The sequence below is a fragment of the Trachemys scripta genome, chromosome 14 (assembly GCF_013100865.1).
Source record: "Trachemys scripta elegans isolate TJP31775 chromosome 14, CAS_Tse_1.0, whole genome shotgun sequence".
Classification (NCBI taxonomy): Eukaryota; Metazoa; Chordata; order Testudines; family Emydidae; genus Trachemys; species Trachemys scripta.
Window position 1 is genome coordinate 39,854,508 of NC_048311.1, and position 14,931 is coordinate 39,869,438.

Here is a 14,931-nt window from a genome sequence, read left to right on the forward strand (position 1 = left end):
CCCCCCCCCCCGCGGAATGCCGTGCCGCGCTGCCCCCCGACACCCCAAGATTGGCCGTCCCTTACCAGGTGCCACCCCAAGCATGTGCTTGGTTGCCTGGTGCCTGGAGCCGGCCCTGCTCCACCGAGACCCCCACTGCCCACCCATTGGCTACTCACCGCTTGCGTGCGCCTCTTCGTCCACTCCCCAGTGGGGGCACGGAACTCCTCTGGGGCCCGGGTGGGAGATGACAGCTCCTCCGGCCCGGGGTTCATGGGGCGGGATCCAGTTCCTTCAGCTGCGGTGGGCACAGAAAGTGCCCCTCTTAAAGCAGCCACATTTTTATTCCTGTGCACATCCCTGCTACCCGCTCTGGTGGAGGTGGATTAACTACTCTGATGGGAGGGATTCTCCCATCAGCGTAGGTAGTGTCTATACCAAAGTGCTACAGCAGGGCACCTCTGTAGCATTTACAGGTAGACAAGCCCAGAGGCTGGTTATTGTGGAAATGAACTGCAACAAGTTAACACAAACAGCCCAGAGTCAGGGGTGTCAGGTTTGTAGACATTTTGGTGGTGCCCAGAACCCGCCCCCCCCGTAAACTCCACCCCCCACCTGCCTAAAGCTCTGGGAGGGAGTTTGGGTGGGGGGAGGAGGTCTGGGGTGCAGGCTCTGGGCTGGGGATGGGGATTAGGGTGCAGGAGGGGTGCAGGTTCTGGGAGGCAGTTTGGGTGCAGAAGGGGTGAGAGGTTGGGCTCTGGGAGGGAGTTTGGGTGGGGAAGGTGGTCTGGGGTGCAGGCTTTGAGATGGAGTTTCGGTGCAGGGTGCAGGCTCTGGGCTGGGCTGGGGCAGGGGGTGGGGATGCAGGAGGGGGTGAGGGGTGCAGGCTCTGGGAGGGAGTTTTGGAGATGAGTGAGGGCTGTGGGGTGGGGCTGGGGATGAGGGGTTTTGGGTGTGGGGGGTGCTCAGGGCTAGGGCAGAGGGTTGGGGTGTGGGGTGAGGGCTGTGGGGTGGGGCTGCAGATGAGGGGTTTGGGCTGTGGGAGGGGCTCAGGGCGAGAGTAGGAGTGTGGGGGAGGTGAGGGCTCTGTCTGGGGCTGGGGATGAGGGGTTTGGGGTGGTGGAGAGGCTCAGGGCTAGGGCAGGGGGTTGGGGTGCGGGGTGAAGGGCTCTGACTGGGGGTGTGGGCTCTGGGGTGGGGCAGGGCTGCGGATGAGTTTGGGGTGCACACAGGCTGCCCTGGGGCTGGGGCCAGAGAGGAGGACTCCCCCAGCCCTCTACCCGCTGGCAGCAGTGAGCTCTGGGGGAGGGGCCCCTCTCTCCCCCTGGTAGCACACTTACCCCCACCACTGTCACTGCACATGCTCCTAGGGCCCCTCTCAGGTCCATGAAGCCCCCTCACCTCCCCTGTGGTGGGTGCTGGGGGGTGGGAGGGCTGACATCACATGTGGCCTCCTCCCCTGCTGCTGCCCCTCACTGTAGCTGAGGGATGGGGCTGCCCCTTGCCCAGTGTGGGGCAGGAGTGGTGACTGCGGGCGGGGGGGCCCCCTGTGCTGGTGAAGGGACCCGCCGGAAAAGGGGAGGGTCCAAGGCGGAAGGGCAGGGTAAGGGCAGCCTGCCCTGCCGCTCGTGGATGGGGAGCACTAGGACCCTGCGGCAGCAGTTGATGCCAGGAGCTGGCAGAACAGAGTCAGTGTGGAGCTGCAGGCTCCAAGGCCCGGGGGAGGTGCACGGGGGCAGCAAGTGGGGGCTGGAGGACACTGGGGGAGGCGCATGAGGGCAGCAGGCAGGGTCAGGGGAGAGACCCGGCCCCAAACATTGGTGGAGCCGGCCCTCCAGGCCCTGAATATTGCTGGACACCGGGCACCACAGGCCCATGTAACTCGCCGCCCCTGCCCAGAGTATGAAAATGATTGTTCCAAACTATTGAGCAGATAATTATGTGAGAACCTGGATAGAAAATCAGGACTGATTCACAACTGACCTGTTAGTTTAACACGGTGGGCTACTGGGAATGGCTAGTATTCCCCATGAATAATTCTCCTAGTTTTAGGGCCATGGTTTGCACTTTATTGCATGGATCTGCAAATGTTCTTCTCAGGGAGACACCGATCTTTATATTTGCACCAGCATGTTATCTATGGTCATTACATTTTCGGTGATGATCCCACATTGAAAAATACAGTAACTCCTCACTTAACGTTGTAGTTCTGGTCCTGAAAAATGCTACTTTAAGCAAAACGATGTTAAGCGAATCCAATTTCCCCATAAGAATTAATGTAAAGGGGTGGGGTTTAGGGTCCAGGGAAATGTTTTTTGCTAGACAAAAGGCTATATTTTATATATATACACACACATATACACAGTATAAGTTTTAAATAAACAGTTTAATACTGTACACAGCAGTGATGATTGTGAAGCTTGGTTGAGGGGGTGGAGTCAGAGGTTGGGGTATTTCCCAGGGAATGCCTTACGGCTAAATGATGAACTAGCACTCGGCTGAGCCCTCAGGGGTTAACACATTGTTGCTAATGTAGCCTCACACTCTACAAGGCAGCACGAATGGAGGGAGGGGAGACAGCATGGCAGAGAGAGACAGAGACACACACCGTGTGTGTCAGAGAGAGACGTGCATTGCCCCTTTAAGTACGCTGACCCCACTCTAAGTACATTGCCTTTTTAAGTAGATCAGCCAGTTAAGACAGCAGCTTCTGCTAGGGTGACCAAATGTCCTGATTTTATAGGGACAGTCCTGATTTTTGGGTCTTTTTCTTATATAGGCTCCTATTACCCCCCCACCCCCGTCCCGATTTTTTAAACTTGCTGTCTGGTCACCCTAGCTGCTGCCAGCAAGCTCCCTCCCCCCTGAGCCCTGTAGTGTCCCCCCCTGCTCTATAGAGATGGGGTAAGTGGGGGGCAGGAGCAGGGGGACACCCTGACCTTAGCCCCTCTCTTCCCTCCATCCCCTGCACAGCAAGCAGGAGGCTCCCGGGAGCAGCTCCAAGCCAGAGGGCAGGAGCAGCCCATGGCAGTGGCGGGAGGGACAGCTGAACTGCCCAGCAATTGATAGCCTGATGGGTGGCTGCTGCACAGGGAACATAGGGGAGATGATAGGGGGGCTGTCGGCCCACCCTGGTTCCAAGCCCCCACCACTAGCTCCAACGGGCTGCTCTTCCTGCAAGCAGTGCACAAAGCAGGTGGCTGCCAAACAACGTTATAAGGGAGCATTGCGCAACTTTAAACGAGCATGTTCCCTAATTGATCAGCAACATAACAACGAAACATTAACCGGGACTACATTAAGTGAGGAGTTACTGTAGATGTGGTACATCACAGGGGTGGTGCTGGGAAAGGATTCTGATAGAATAACATGAAAAATAGGAACAAATATTTATTGCAAAATCAGGGATCTTCCTACCAGATAGTGAGCAACAGGGAAAAGTAAATTACACAAAGAAACGTAATAAGTATTTTGAAAAAACAAATCCCAAACAACCAATTCCCCACCTGGAAAAGCTTGTGATGTGATGGATGCTGGGAATATTTTATTTTGTATGTCTCAATGGGATTTCCCAGTCACTCGCTTCATATTTATTTCATGTTGCTTTTACTGCTGTTATTGGCTCATTGGTCTACTTGAATAAATAGAGGACAGGAGGGCAGATCTTTAGCATCTCACCAACGTTCCGTGTGTGCTTTCCCTTTATATCGCACCATTGCACGGCAGAGAAAAGATAGGCATCTGACCTATCTCAGCACCGCAGTTTTGCGCTCTCTCTGCCAAGGGCTAACAGCAGGGCACCCAGTGATTAGGCAGTTTGCACAGAGCATTTATTTAAGGACAAAAACCTTACAGAGAAAAAAGATCAATAAAACAATAACAAGTGGAAAGGCAGACTTCTGCTTCCCAGAGGTCCCGCATCAGTCCTATGGAGATCCTGCCAGGTTCTAGTCCTTCCACTCCTTCACAGGGTTTGACCTACCGATTAATGTCAGTTTGTTGGCTCAAAATGAGAGAGTCTGTTTAAACTCACCCTTTAGACCCCAAAATTTGTCCCCAAGCTCCTGAAGCAGGTAAAATCAGCCGGTGCCCTTGTCCCGGGGGCAAATCCTTAAAGGCTGGGAATCTGTGTAACCAACCATAGGACTTTGCATTGATCTTCCCAGATTCCCAGAAAATCCACCCAGTGAGCCGGGAACATACAATTACCTGTAATACACATATTGATACATAGGTCTATCAATATACTATGGGCCCATGTTGTCCAGCCCATCTGAATACAGTAGTCTCTGAAGTTTTCATACTTTTAAGCTCTGGCTCAAGCTCACAGATCACATTTATCAGGTGTCAAGTATCAGAGGGGTAGCCGTGTTAGTCTGAATCTGTAAAAAGCAACAGAGGGTCCTGTGGCACCTTTGAGACTAACAGAAGTATTGGGAGCTTGCATCTGAAGAAGTGAGGTTCTTACCCACGAAAGCTTATGCTCCCAATACTTCTGTTAGTCTCAAAGGTGCCACAGGACCCTCTGTTGCATTTATCAGGTGGAAACAACCGCTCCCAAAGAGGCTGTGTGTGTTTGCAATATCTGTCACAACGGTAATACAGGCTGAATCGAGACACCCACTCAAGATTTTCTTTCCTTAATTTCTGCCATCAAAAAGTGTCACGTTCTGTACTTCAGGGTGGTCCAGTTTGCAGACAGAGAGCTAGCAGGGGGTCTGAAGGAACATGGGACTCTGACAGGAGCATAGAGACTAGAAAATAGCAACTAAATGGGACTTTGCAACAACATTGTACTCCTTGTGGAGCCATAGAGACCAGGATTGAGAGCCTAGGATTTTCTGTGAGGAAACATGGGAGTCCTCCTGAGGCATGGAGACTAATAAGGTAGCTCAGAGCAGCTCTACAGAAAAGACGTTGTCTTCCAGGCTCATAGAGCTTAGGGAAATGGAAGCTAGAAGAAGTTCAGCAAGAACATTGTAACCTCCAGGGTCATAGAGCATAGAGCAATGGACACTACGAGAGGTTCAGCAAGAACCTCTAGGATCATAGAGACTATGACACCACAGGCCAGAGAATCCAGTTTCTGGGAATCACAGCCATGCATCACCCTCTGGGGGACAGTTTTATGTGGGACAAAAATACACAAAAGTAAGGGAAAACTCTCTCCCCATTGAAAGAGACCGGCTGGAAAGCAAAGAGCAGCTCCTCGTTGCTGAGGTCATAAAATGACACTTGCCCCAGTTCATAGTCCAGATAGACGCCAATCTCATTGTTGTTATTTTTGAGGGGCACATAGGTGTTGGAAGGGCTGGTGAGCGCCACGCAGAGGTGATCATATTTCTGCAAACCCAAGACTCCCGTGTTGGGTCGAAAGACAATATGTCCCTTCCTCCTCACAGACTCTCTGGCCACACCCACAGTCCAGAACATCCCATCCACCTCCACCTCCCAGTAGTGTCTCCCCGAGGTGAATCCCTCACAGCCCAACACACAGGGATCAGTGTCAAATCTCTCCGGACGGTCAGGCGTCTTCTGACTTGGTTTTCCCCATCTGGCACCTTTCAGATCCTCAGAGAGGATGAGTTCAGGACCTGCCGTGTCTGGATCCAGAGTCACGTTCACTGCATGACAGAGAGAGAATCTTAGCATTAGAGGCTGAACTCAGCACTGGGGGGGGAAGGTTGGACAGAATATTCAAGAGATTAGACATTAGTACAAAATAATCATCTACAACTGGGTGCCCACAATGTCCCCCACAATGACTTCTTTGTCTAGGTGAAAGGTAAGTCTGAAAGTCCACACCAAACCCATGGTTGTTAAAGGCCTACCAGGGATGCTGGAGCTATCAACGACCAGTGTGAAAAAACTAGGACATTCGGAGGTGAGGATATGAGCAAGGTACAAGGACATTTTATGTTTGTGTTTTAAAAGCAAGAAACATTGAAAAGATAGGACATTATAAGTGATGGTATTCAAATAACCTTCACTCTGCCCCTCTAGGTACCCACTCTTCCATCTTTCCCTTCTTCTATCCAGGGAAGCTGGAACAATTTGTACAGTGGGGGTGCTGAGAGCCATTGAACCAAACAGTAAACCCTGGATATGATGGAAATCACTTCAAGACAGCACCCCCTAGTTCCAGCACCTATGCTTCCATCTCTCCTGGTTCTGTAAAATGTGTCCTTTTAGGATCAAGGATACAAGTTCTTAGTCTATAGCCATAGACAGGGTAGAACTGAACACTGCACTGAGAGTGGAGTTAAGAAAATGGGAACAATAAACCATCCTTTTAAAAGTTCCTTTCATACATACACAATTCTGAATGTCAACACACAATAAATATGCTGCCTCACTGCACCCACCAGTTTTGTACACTTGTGATCTAGACATAGGAGGTGAGTTTACACAGACACACTAGCTCCATGCACGAGGACCCCTGTGCAACTCTTGGGGCATAAGATCTTTGTAAATAAGGTGGGATAATTGACGCTCATGTACTGCGATGGATCAGAAATGGACAAAGCAGCTCGTCTCCTGTGCACTCCACATGGTCCTAAAGAAGGATTAATGTGACCCAACCATTTTAGATTTTAGCATCTCCATCAACAAAATCACGGATAATTGTCAACCAACTAAAGTTCTGGAAAGAAGCTTAAACTTACAAGACACACAAATATTTCCCTAGTGTGGATGGATAAAGTTATTGCAGAGTCTTTCATACAAGGGGGCAGAGTTAAGGTTGTCATCAGTGACCTTACCTGAGAAATTCCTTGCTTTCACATGCTGGGTATTTTTGCAATGTAATTCTTAAAATGTCCTGCCTGAATGTCTGCAGTGTGGTTGCAGCAGTGTCAGACCCGGGATATTAGAGAGACAAGGTGGGTGAGGGAATATCTTTTACCTGAAGAAGAGCTCTGTGTAGCTTGAAAACATGTCTCTCCCACCAACAGAAGTTGGTCCAATAAAAGATATCACCTCCCCCACCTTGTCTCTGCCTTAATGTATTTGTTTAAACAATATTGTATCTTGGACCCTTCATCCTGAATTTCCTAGTTTCTAATGAGTGCTGTTTTTTTAAATCCCAATGTTCCTGCAAAGTGCTGATTTGTCTGTTGGGGTGGGGGGAGCTGATTGGCGGGGGCCCACCGGTGGGTGCTGACCACCCACTATTTTATTTCCACGGGGCTTGGGTGCTCCAGCTTCAGAGCCCCCACGGAGTTGGCACCTATGGGCCCGACGCCCCATTGAGAAGTTTATCAGACATTCCAGTGGCTGGGGAAAGTGCATTGCACGCTGACGAAATTTCGAAGCGAGGGTTTGTGTGTCTTACCTTTGAATTGCTTCAGAGTTTGGGGGTTGAGGGAGAACTCCGGCGTCCTTTGCCTTGGAGAAAGAGCCATTGCAGCCCGCACCTTCCCCTCCTCACGGCTAGAGGCGGAAAAACACCAACCACACATTTATTAATCGTCACCTGATTGCTCAGTTCAAGTGGCAGCAAAACATCAAGGGGCCCATTTGTGCCTGGACCTGGCATGGGTCTGCAAGTGCTCTCGAGGTTGGGGGAGTGATGGGGAAAGACCCACGATGGGGGGCAGTGTGGAGCAGTGGAAAGAGCACTGGACTGGGAACCGGGACACCAGGCTTCAGCTCCCTGTGTTCTGCAACACACATGCTGGGTGACTAAAGGCAAGTGACTTCCACTCCCACCTTTTGCCTGGCTTGTCTAGACTGTACATTCTCCAGGGCAGGGACTGTCTCTTTGTGCGTATGTAGTGGGGTCCTGATCTCAGCTGGGGGTATAGGTACCATGGTAATATAAATACTAGGGAGTCTTTTCACCACCATTCCCACACAGGGACTAGGCAAAATGTCCATCCCTGGTCCCTTCTGACAGCTGCTTATCCCCTGTCTTATAGCTTTTCAGCCCTTTGGGTGAATATTTTAAAACTTTTCTCTGCAACCATGACAGTTGCCTTAAATTGCCTTAAAAAAAGAAGCCGCTGAGGTTTTAGGGTAATCACATGACTCCAGGAAATGGGGCTTTGAGAAAACAAACAAAAAATCACCACCCAGACGTGTAACATTGGAGATGTGTCTTTCAGCCAATGCCCAAGCCCCTGATCTGCATTGTGAAGTATGAGGGGGAGTGAGAAGGAGCCATGTACCGGTTCAATATGTCTCGGGCGTCCTATAAGTGAGAGGGAGAGAAAAGAGAGTTCAGCTCCACATGACACCTACTAGGGACGACTCCTGCTCCAGAAGCAGCTATTTTTTTGATCACTACTTCAGTTTCACAGTTACCAATAGCTGGTCAATTCAGATCTATGTCTTTAATCTCTCGGTTCCAATCGTTAACTCGCTGAACTCCAGCGATTAGGGTTTGGGGCTTGGAGAACCTTTTCTCCACTGCTAAAATAGAAACTTCCTATTTATGAACCTTAGGAAGTCAAATCACCCAGGGAACAGAAACGAAACCATGTGATTTTGGTGTCCAATCACAAGGCACCAGCAGCAAATAATGAACATTGTATATGCATAGTAGTAGCCTGCGTATGAGCAATCCGGACCCCACCTGCAAACTAAAGGCCCAGGTGCATGCTCAAACCTGAGTTTCGGAGTCACTTACAAATTTGTGCCTGCAACTAGAGGTGCAGGAATTGACAAGCTGGGCTGAGACCTTGGTCAAAATGTACAAGAGTACTTGTGGCACCTTAGAGACTAACAAATTTATTAGAGCATAAGCTTTCGTGGACTGTCAAAATGTGTCTCACAGAGATAAATGCACTGGGACCACGCCCTCCCCCAGGAAGCTGGCCCCGGTCACTTGGAACTGCACTGAGATCTGGTGTGATACATGGATCCAGGCAGAGATACCCGTGCCTGCTGATAGTGTGTGTGTGTGGGGCGTGGGGAGGGGGAGCAGAGTGAGGGCACCCGGCTTCAGCAGTGTTACTGAGCATGCTCAGTCCACGTGAGCATGATCAGTACAATCCAAGCAGCAAATCTGGGATGGGGCATGTGACCCCACATTCCCCCACCCTCTATGCCTCTGGATTCAGAGGCTAAAATGAATTCACACAAACCTTTAGTCAAAGACCTATCAGACAACTAATGTAGAAGACAAAGATTAAACAAGATCCAATAACTGGAAGTTAAAGCTGGACAAATTCAGATCGGAAACAAGGTGTTAGTTTTTAAACATGAGGGTAATTAGCCATTGGAACAATTTACCAAGGGGGGCGGTGGATTCTCCGCCACTGGCAATTTTAAAATCAAACCAGATTTTTTTTTTTCTTCTGAAACTGTGCTCTAGCTCAAACAGGAATTATTTCAGGGAAGTTCTATGGCCTCTATACCAGAGGTCAGACTTGATGATCACAAATATCAGGGGGTAGCCGTGTTAGTCTGTATCCACAAAAACAACAAGGAGTCCGCTGGCACCTTAAAGACTAACAGATTTATTTGGGCATAAGCTTTCGTGGGTAAAAATAGGGGTTACATTTCTAGATGTTGAATCATTCAACCTGTTCTACATTAATGATGTCTCCAAAATAGCAGAGATGTTGGGTTCCTTCTCCAACAAAGAAACAGAAGAAGTTGGAGCAGTTAGCACGGAAGTAAAAATACCTCTGGATAAAGAACAGACAAAAGGCTATATTGGAAATATGAGGATATAAAAAACAACCAAGGCAGATAGCAGGCGCCCAAAAAGCATCGTTTCTATTGTAGTCAAGAGGAGACTGGCTATTGACTGCAAAAGAGAGAAGGATCAGTTTGAAGGGAATTGAACAACAAACTTACTGCATAATGCAGAGTGTTTTTAAATTCTGGACTGCTAGGGAGACATTGGGAGCTGGTTTTCTTTTTATCAGTGAAAGAGTGATCCTAGCAATTACCATTCCATCGTTCTAGCTCTGATAAGAGAAACAAGGCAGCTAATAGTTAGAGATGTGTTTTAAAATGTCTTGCAGCAGATCCCCCATTTAGTTACTTGATTTGCTACTGGTGTTTTTTATTATAATATGTTTCACTCACTAGCAATTTCCTACCTCGCACTGCTCAGCGGCTGTCTCTGTGAAAGCTGTAACATGGTTTCTTGGTGTGCCGTGCAGAACACAGAGGTGAGTTTCTGGCCCCTCTTCAGACAACAAAGCAAATTCCTCCTGGTGTTTGCTTCTGGATCTTTGGCCAACTGCAGAATGAATAGTCTGCCCAGTTCTACAACACTCCCCTGAGTTTCTCGGCACAGAGGAGAGATGTTTCTAGGTGATTCTTCCAACCACTGGCTAATGCAGGCGCAGCAAATGTTCTCTCTCCAACCGTGAACACTGGACCTTATAAGCAAGTCACAAGGCTAGTGCAAGCGGCCTCCTGTTGGGGAGTTTCGGCTGGATTCTCAGAAGTCACCACTCCTACTGTGTAAAAGAGAGAAGATCAGCTGCAATCTCTTCATCACAGACATGACCTGAGTCTTACCTAGCAACTGGCTGTTTCTTTCCCTGGAAGTGTTTTGTGCGTGTTGTTTTGGTGTTTGCTTCTGGGTTTTCTTTAGGTTGTAACGTGTAATTTTGTCAGCGGGCCAGAGCCTGGGAGGCTCAGCGGAGCAACGAATGAAAAGTGGATCTGAAGAGCCAAATCTTCCTTTCTGTAACTCAGTGGTTCTCAAGCAGGGGTACGCGTCTCTCTGGAGCAGTGGTTCCCAACCTTTAACAACCTGTGAACCCCTTTCACTAAAATGTGAAGTCTCGCGAACCCCCTCCAAAAAATGAATATTTCCAGGGATTTTCTCCTTTACCCGAGTATAAATTATAAAAGCAGTGATCTTGGAAATATAAAATTTGTTTTTATGACATGCTTATTACACACTCTTTATTATTCATTATTATTTATCATTACAGTATTTTATTGTATTATGAAAACGGCAACACTCTTCCAAGATCTCGCTTTCGTAGCTCGTATCACTTTGAATAAGCCTGTTATAAGACAAGGCTCCTATGTTTCATCAAGGAGTATCAGATGTGAAACAGCAGGAAGGTATTTAAGAAGCCAACTCAAAGAGTTCCTCCTACACAAGCATTCAGGTCTTGAGCAGTCCAGGCAAACACCGCACGTTACAACAAAGCTTAAACTTGTTCTTCATCATAATTTTAAAAACAATACTAGCTGCCTATTTCATTTTAAAAATAGCAAAAAATATCCACCTCCCTTTCCATTTCTCATAAGGAGTCTTGAAGTTTAAATCTCCTCAGTGTGATAGAGATGCTTGCTTTGATCTGCTTAGCTCTTGGAAGTCCAGGGGCTCCGGGCTGCTGAGACAACTCTGTCCACCATTAGGGAATTTTTTCCTGAGAACCCCCTGTAACATTTTGCGAACCCCCAGGGGTTCCCGAACCCCAGTTTGGGAACCACTGCTCTGGAGGGACTCAGAGGTCTTCAAGAGGGTACATCAGCTCATCTAGATATTTGCCTATTTTTACAACAGGCTGCATAAAAAGCACTAGCGAAGTCAGTGCAAACTAAAATTTCAGACAGACAATGACTTTATACTGTTCCACAGACTATACACCGAAATGGACGTACAATATTTATATTCCAGTTGCTTTATTTTATAATTATATGGTAAAAATGAGAAAGGCAGCAATTGTTCGGTACTAGTGGCTGTGACATTTTTGTATTTTTATGTCTGATTTTGTAAGCAAGTCGTTTTTAAGTGAGGTGAAACTTGGGGTGCACAAGACAAATCAGACGCCAGTCATCTGGAAAGGTTGAGAGCTGCTGCTGTAACTTCTCTGAAATTAATGAAGATCCACTAGGGACAGAGGCAATGCATGGAGAGGGAAATGGGGGGGTCATGTGCCCCCCCTCCAGATTTGCTGCTTGGCTTGTACTGAGCATGCTCAGTAACACCGCTGAAGCCAGCTGCCCTCACTCTGTCCCTCCCTCACCCCCGCACTATTGGCAGGCACGGGTTGTCTCTGATTTATTAATCTTATCCAAGGGTATGTCTATACTGCAGCTGGAGGTTTCATTTCCAGCTCGTGCAGACATACCCCTGCTAGCTCTGATCAAGCTCGCAGGCTAAAAATAGCAATGGGAGCCCAGGTGGCAGGATAGGGAGCCAGCCGCGGTACTTACCCAGGGTTTCAGGTGGGGTTGTACTTGAGACGGAGAGCCCGTCCTGCTGCCCACACGTCTGTTTTTAGTACGCTAGCTCAGTCAGCGCCAGCGTGGGTACTCCTCTATGCAGAGACAACCCCAGGGGATAGAGTGAGGGCAGCCGGCTTCAGCGGTGTTACCGAGTAGGCTTAGTCTGTGTGAACATGCTCAGTACAAGGCAAGTAAATCGGGGGCGGGCTCCTGACCCTGCATGCCCCCCACCGCATCGCCTCTGCCTATATGAGCTGGAAATTACACCTCCAACTCCAGTGTAGACACATCCTAGAACGGCACAGACATTTGTCAGTGATTCCCTCCCACACACACACACATACACACACCCGCCTCCCAAAGAAAACAAAATATATTTTTGATGAAATAGAAAAATTCTGATTCCATTGATTTTCGTGGGAAGGGGGGCCTGAGGGGGGAGAGATGTTGTTTAAAAACTGAAAACCCCAAAAGTTTCTATTTTTTTGACCATTGAGAATGAAAGCCTGCTCTGTGTGGGTTTTGTACTGACCTGTCTACGTTGCTTAGTGGTGCGATTTGTTTTACTGGGCTTGCTACAGCAAGACAACCCCTAGCGTGGATATTGTTGTACCAACAGAAAGGTGCCTTATATGAGGGCTAGTCTTCATGTACAGTGCTACCAATGCAGCTGCTCGGCTGTAGCACTTTAGTGACGACGCTCCTGTCGGCGTAGTTAATCCATCTCCGCGAGAGGCAGCAGGTATGTCGACCAGAGACGCGCTCCCAACGACATAGCGCTGTCTACATGGGGTGGGGGGGGAGAGTCGGTATAAATACGTCGCTCAGGGGCGTGGATTTTTCACACCCTTGATTGACATAGTTATTCTGATATAGTTCTGAAGTATAGACCTGGCTTTCGTATAGGTTATTCCTCTTCCAGTATGGGAATATGTTGTGCTGGTATAATGTGAATGCTAACTTTCTCTGGTGTAGACTAACCTGTAGATGACTCCCTGCTACCCTCTGCTCCCAGGGACCAATAGAAAACCTCTTCCTCCACTGGAAAATAGAGAGAGGTTCTTTTAAAAATTCCCCTTCCCTGCTGTTCTCTGTGGTGTGGGCGCTGTTAGCTACTGGGATTTTTCCTTGGGGAGAAGAATATTTTTCAAAATTACACCTCTACCTCGATATAACACTATCCGATATAACACGAATTCGGATATAATGCAGTAAAGCAGTGCTCCGGGGGGGGGGGGGGGGGGCTGCGCACTCCAGTGGATCAAAGCAAGTTCGATATAACGCAGTTTCACCTATAACGCGGTAAGATTTTTTGGCTCCCGAGGACAGCGTTATATCAAGGTAGATGTGTATTGTTATTGATTATTTTTATATTGGTTAAAGTGCTGCTTGGATTTCTAGCCCTGCGGTTGATTCATGTACCTGGGTCTTTCCACAACCTGTAGCGGGAATGTGATCTTATAGTGGAATGTCTTTTTCACTTTCCTGTTCCTAGGAACGGGCTGAGCTTTTAACAAATCGGTGTTTCCCTCCCTGTTACCATCCAAGGGTTGTAGAGATACACTTATCTGGGGGCTGTAAAATAATGGGTCAAATCCTGCTCTTGTTTACACCTGTGTAAATCCAGAGTGACTCCTGATTCCAGTGGAGTTACTCCCATGTTTTGTCAATGTAAATGAGATCAGAAGGTGGCCCAAATCTTCCCTTCTGCCAGGAAAGGTCGGGGGAATTGGCAATGGCTGGGCAGTCCAGAGGGAGATTGGGCCATTGTTCAATGAAATATTATTTAAATTCCCACTCCGTCGCACCCTCACCTCAGCCCGCTCGGACTTACCCCTCTCCCCAGCTCTGGTCAGACTGGAATTGTCAGAGTGTCTTAGGGGAGTTGGGCGCCTGCCTCTCATGGCTTAGCCTCCTTAAAGGCCTTGGAAAATTCCAGTCTTAATCATCCCATCCTCCCCATTCCTGCTAGCACCAATCCTTGCCAAGTTTGCTGTGTTCCCCATTGGTGTTCGAGTCACAGTCCCCTCTGGTGAACCATATTTATGTTCCCTCCCGACAAATGCTTAATAATATAGATAGGGGGCAGGGAAGCACAATAGAAAATACGGGTATTTAAAAATATGGATTTTATCCTTACTTCGGTAAATGCGAATTCTAAAATAAACACAAGTTGGCTTTGAACGCTGAACATTTGCATGAGCAGTAAGGACAACGGAGAAAGCCGCCGGTTGATCTCACTTGACCAGGGAACATGGGACAATCCTTTGGCAATTTCCACCTTCTGAAGCCAAGAAAGGGCCCCATCCTGTGACTCCCCCGTCTACGTGGGAGGAGCCATGGGCCTGCATAGACCCCCACTTAAATCGCTGCTGATGTAGCAAAGGGATGGGTGCTTAGAATGGCACCTAATGTTCAATGAGGGGCATATTTTCAAAAGCACTGAAGTGATTTCGAAGCCAGAGTCCCGTCAACTTTCATTGGGTGGGTTCTCAAGAGTCACTCATCTCCTTTGAAAATGGGATTTAGGCCCTTCTGAAAATTTTACTCCAAGTCTATGAATCCTCTGAATGATTCTCAGTGTCTCCTGTGTAGCTATCATTGCCTATTACATATATAGGATAACCAGGGGTGGCTCTATGTTTTTTGCCGCCCCAAGCACGGCAGTCAGGTGGCCTTCGGTGACATTTCTGCGGGTGATCTGCCGGTCCCACGCCTTCGGCGTACCCGCCGCCGAAGCCGCGGGACTGGCAGACCTCCCGCAGAAACGCTGCCGAAGGCTGCCTGACTGCTGCCCTCACG

General features: G+C 48.5%; 2 protein-coding genes across 6 annotated transcripts in view; one reads left to right on the forward strand and one right to left on the reverse strand.

The window, feature by feature from the left end:
- Nucleotides 1-14,931, forward strand: part of LOC117887100 (zinc finger protein 208-like) — an 882,934-nt gene that overhangs the window by 656,735 nt on the left and 211,268 nt on the right. The gene's annotated exons all lie outside the window — the stretch shown is intronic.
- Nucleotides 4,441-13,274, reverse strand: LOC117887002 (butyrophilin subfamily 1 member A1-like). 5 transcript variants are annotated; one of them, XR_004648093.1, is made up of 6 exons: nt 12,118-13,274; nt 10,032-10,397; nt 9,784-9,896; nt 8,148-8,170; nt 7,313-7,410; nt 4,441-5,603 (listed from the first exon to the last, which is right to left on the reverse strand). XR_004648093.1 is itself a non-coding variant. In XM_034789233.1 (4 exons), the coding sequence occupies exons 2-4, from the start codon at nt 10,070-10,072 to the stop codon at nt 5,086-5,088; spliced, it is 657 nt and encodes a 218-aa protein (XP_034645124.1). In that variant the 5' UTR covers nt 10,073-10,397; nt 12,662-13,274; the 3' UTR covers nt 4,441-5,085. The 5 variants fall into 5 exon arrangements, 2 of the variants coding, with proteins under 2 accessions (XP_034645124.1, XP_034645123.1); XR_004648094.1 differs by lacking the exon at nt 9,784-9,896 and having other exon boundaries at nt 8,052-8,170; XR_004648095.1 differs by lacking the exon at nt 9,784-9,896 and having other exon boundaries at nt 10,018-10,397.

Excerpts from the sequence above, each read along its gene's own strand:
- LOC117887002 (XM_034789233.1), bottom strand. The coding sequence starts at position 10,072 with ATGTTACAGCTTTCACAGAGACAGCCGCTGAGCAGTGCGAG. Across the intron at positions 7,411-10,031 it reads CAGCCGCTGAGCAGTGCGAG|CCGTGAGGAGGGGAAGGTGC; the intron begins GTAGGAAATTGC and ends TTCCGCCTCTAG. Across the intron at positions 5,604-7,312 it reads AACTCTGAAGCAATTCAAAG|TGAACGTGACTCTGGATCCA; the intron begins GTAAGACACACA and ends TCTGTCATGCAG.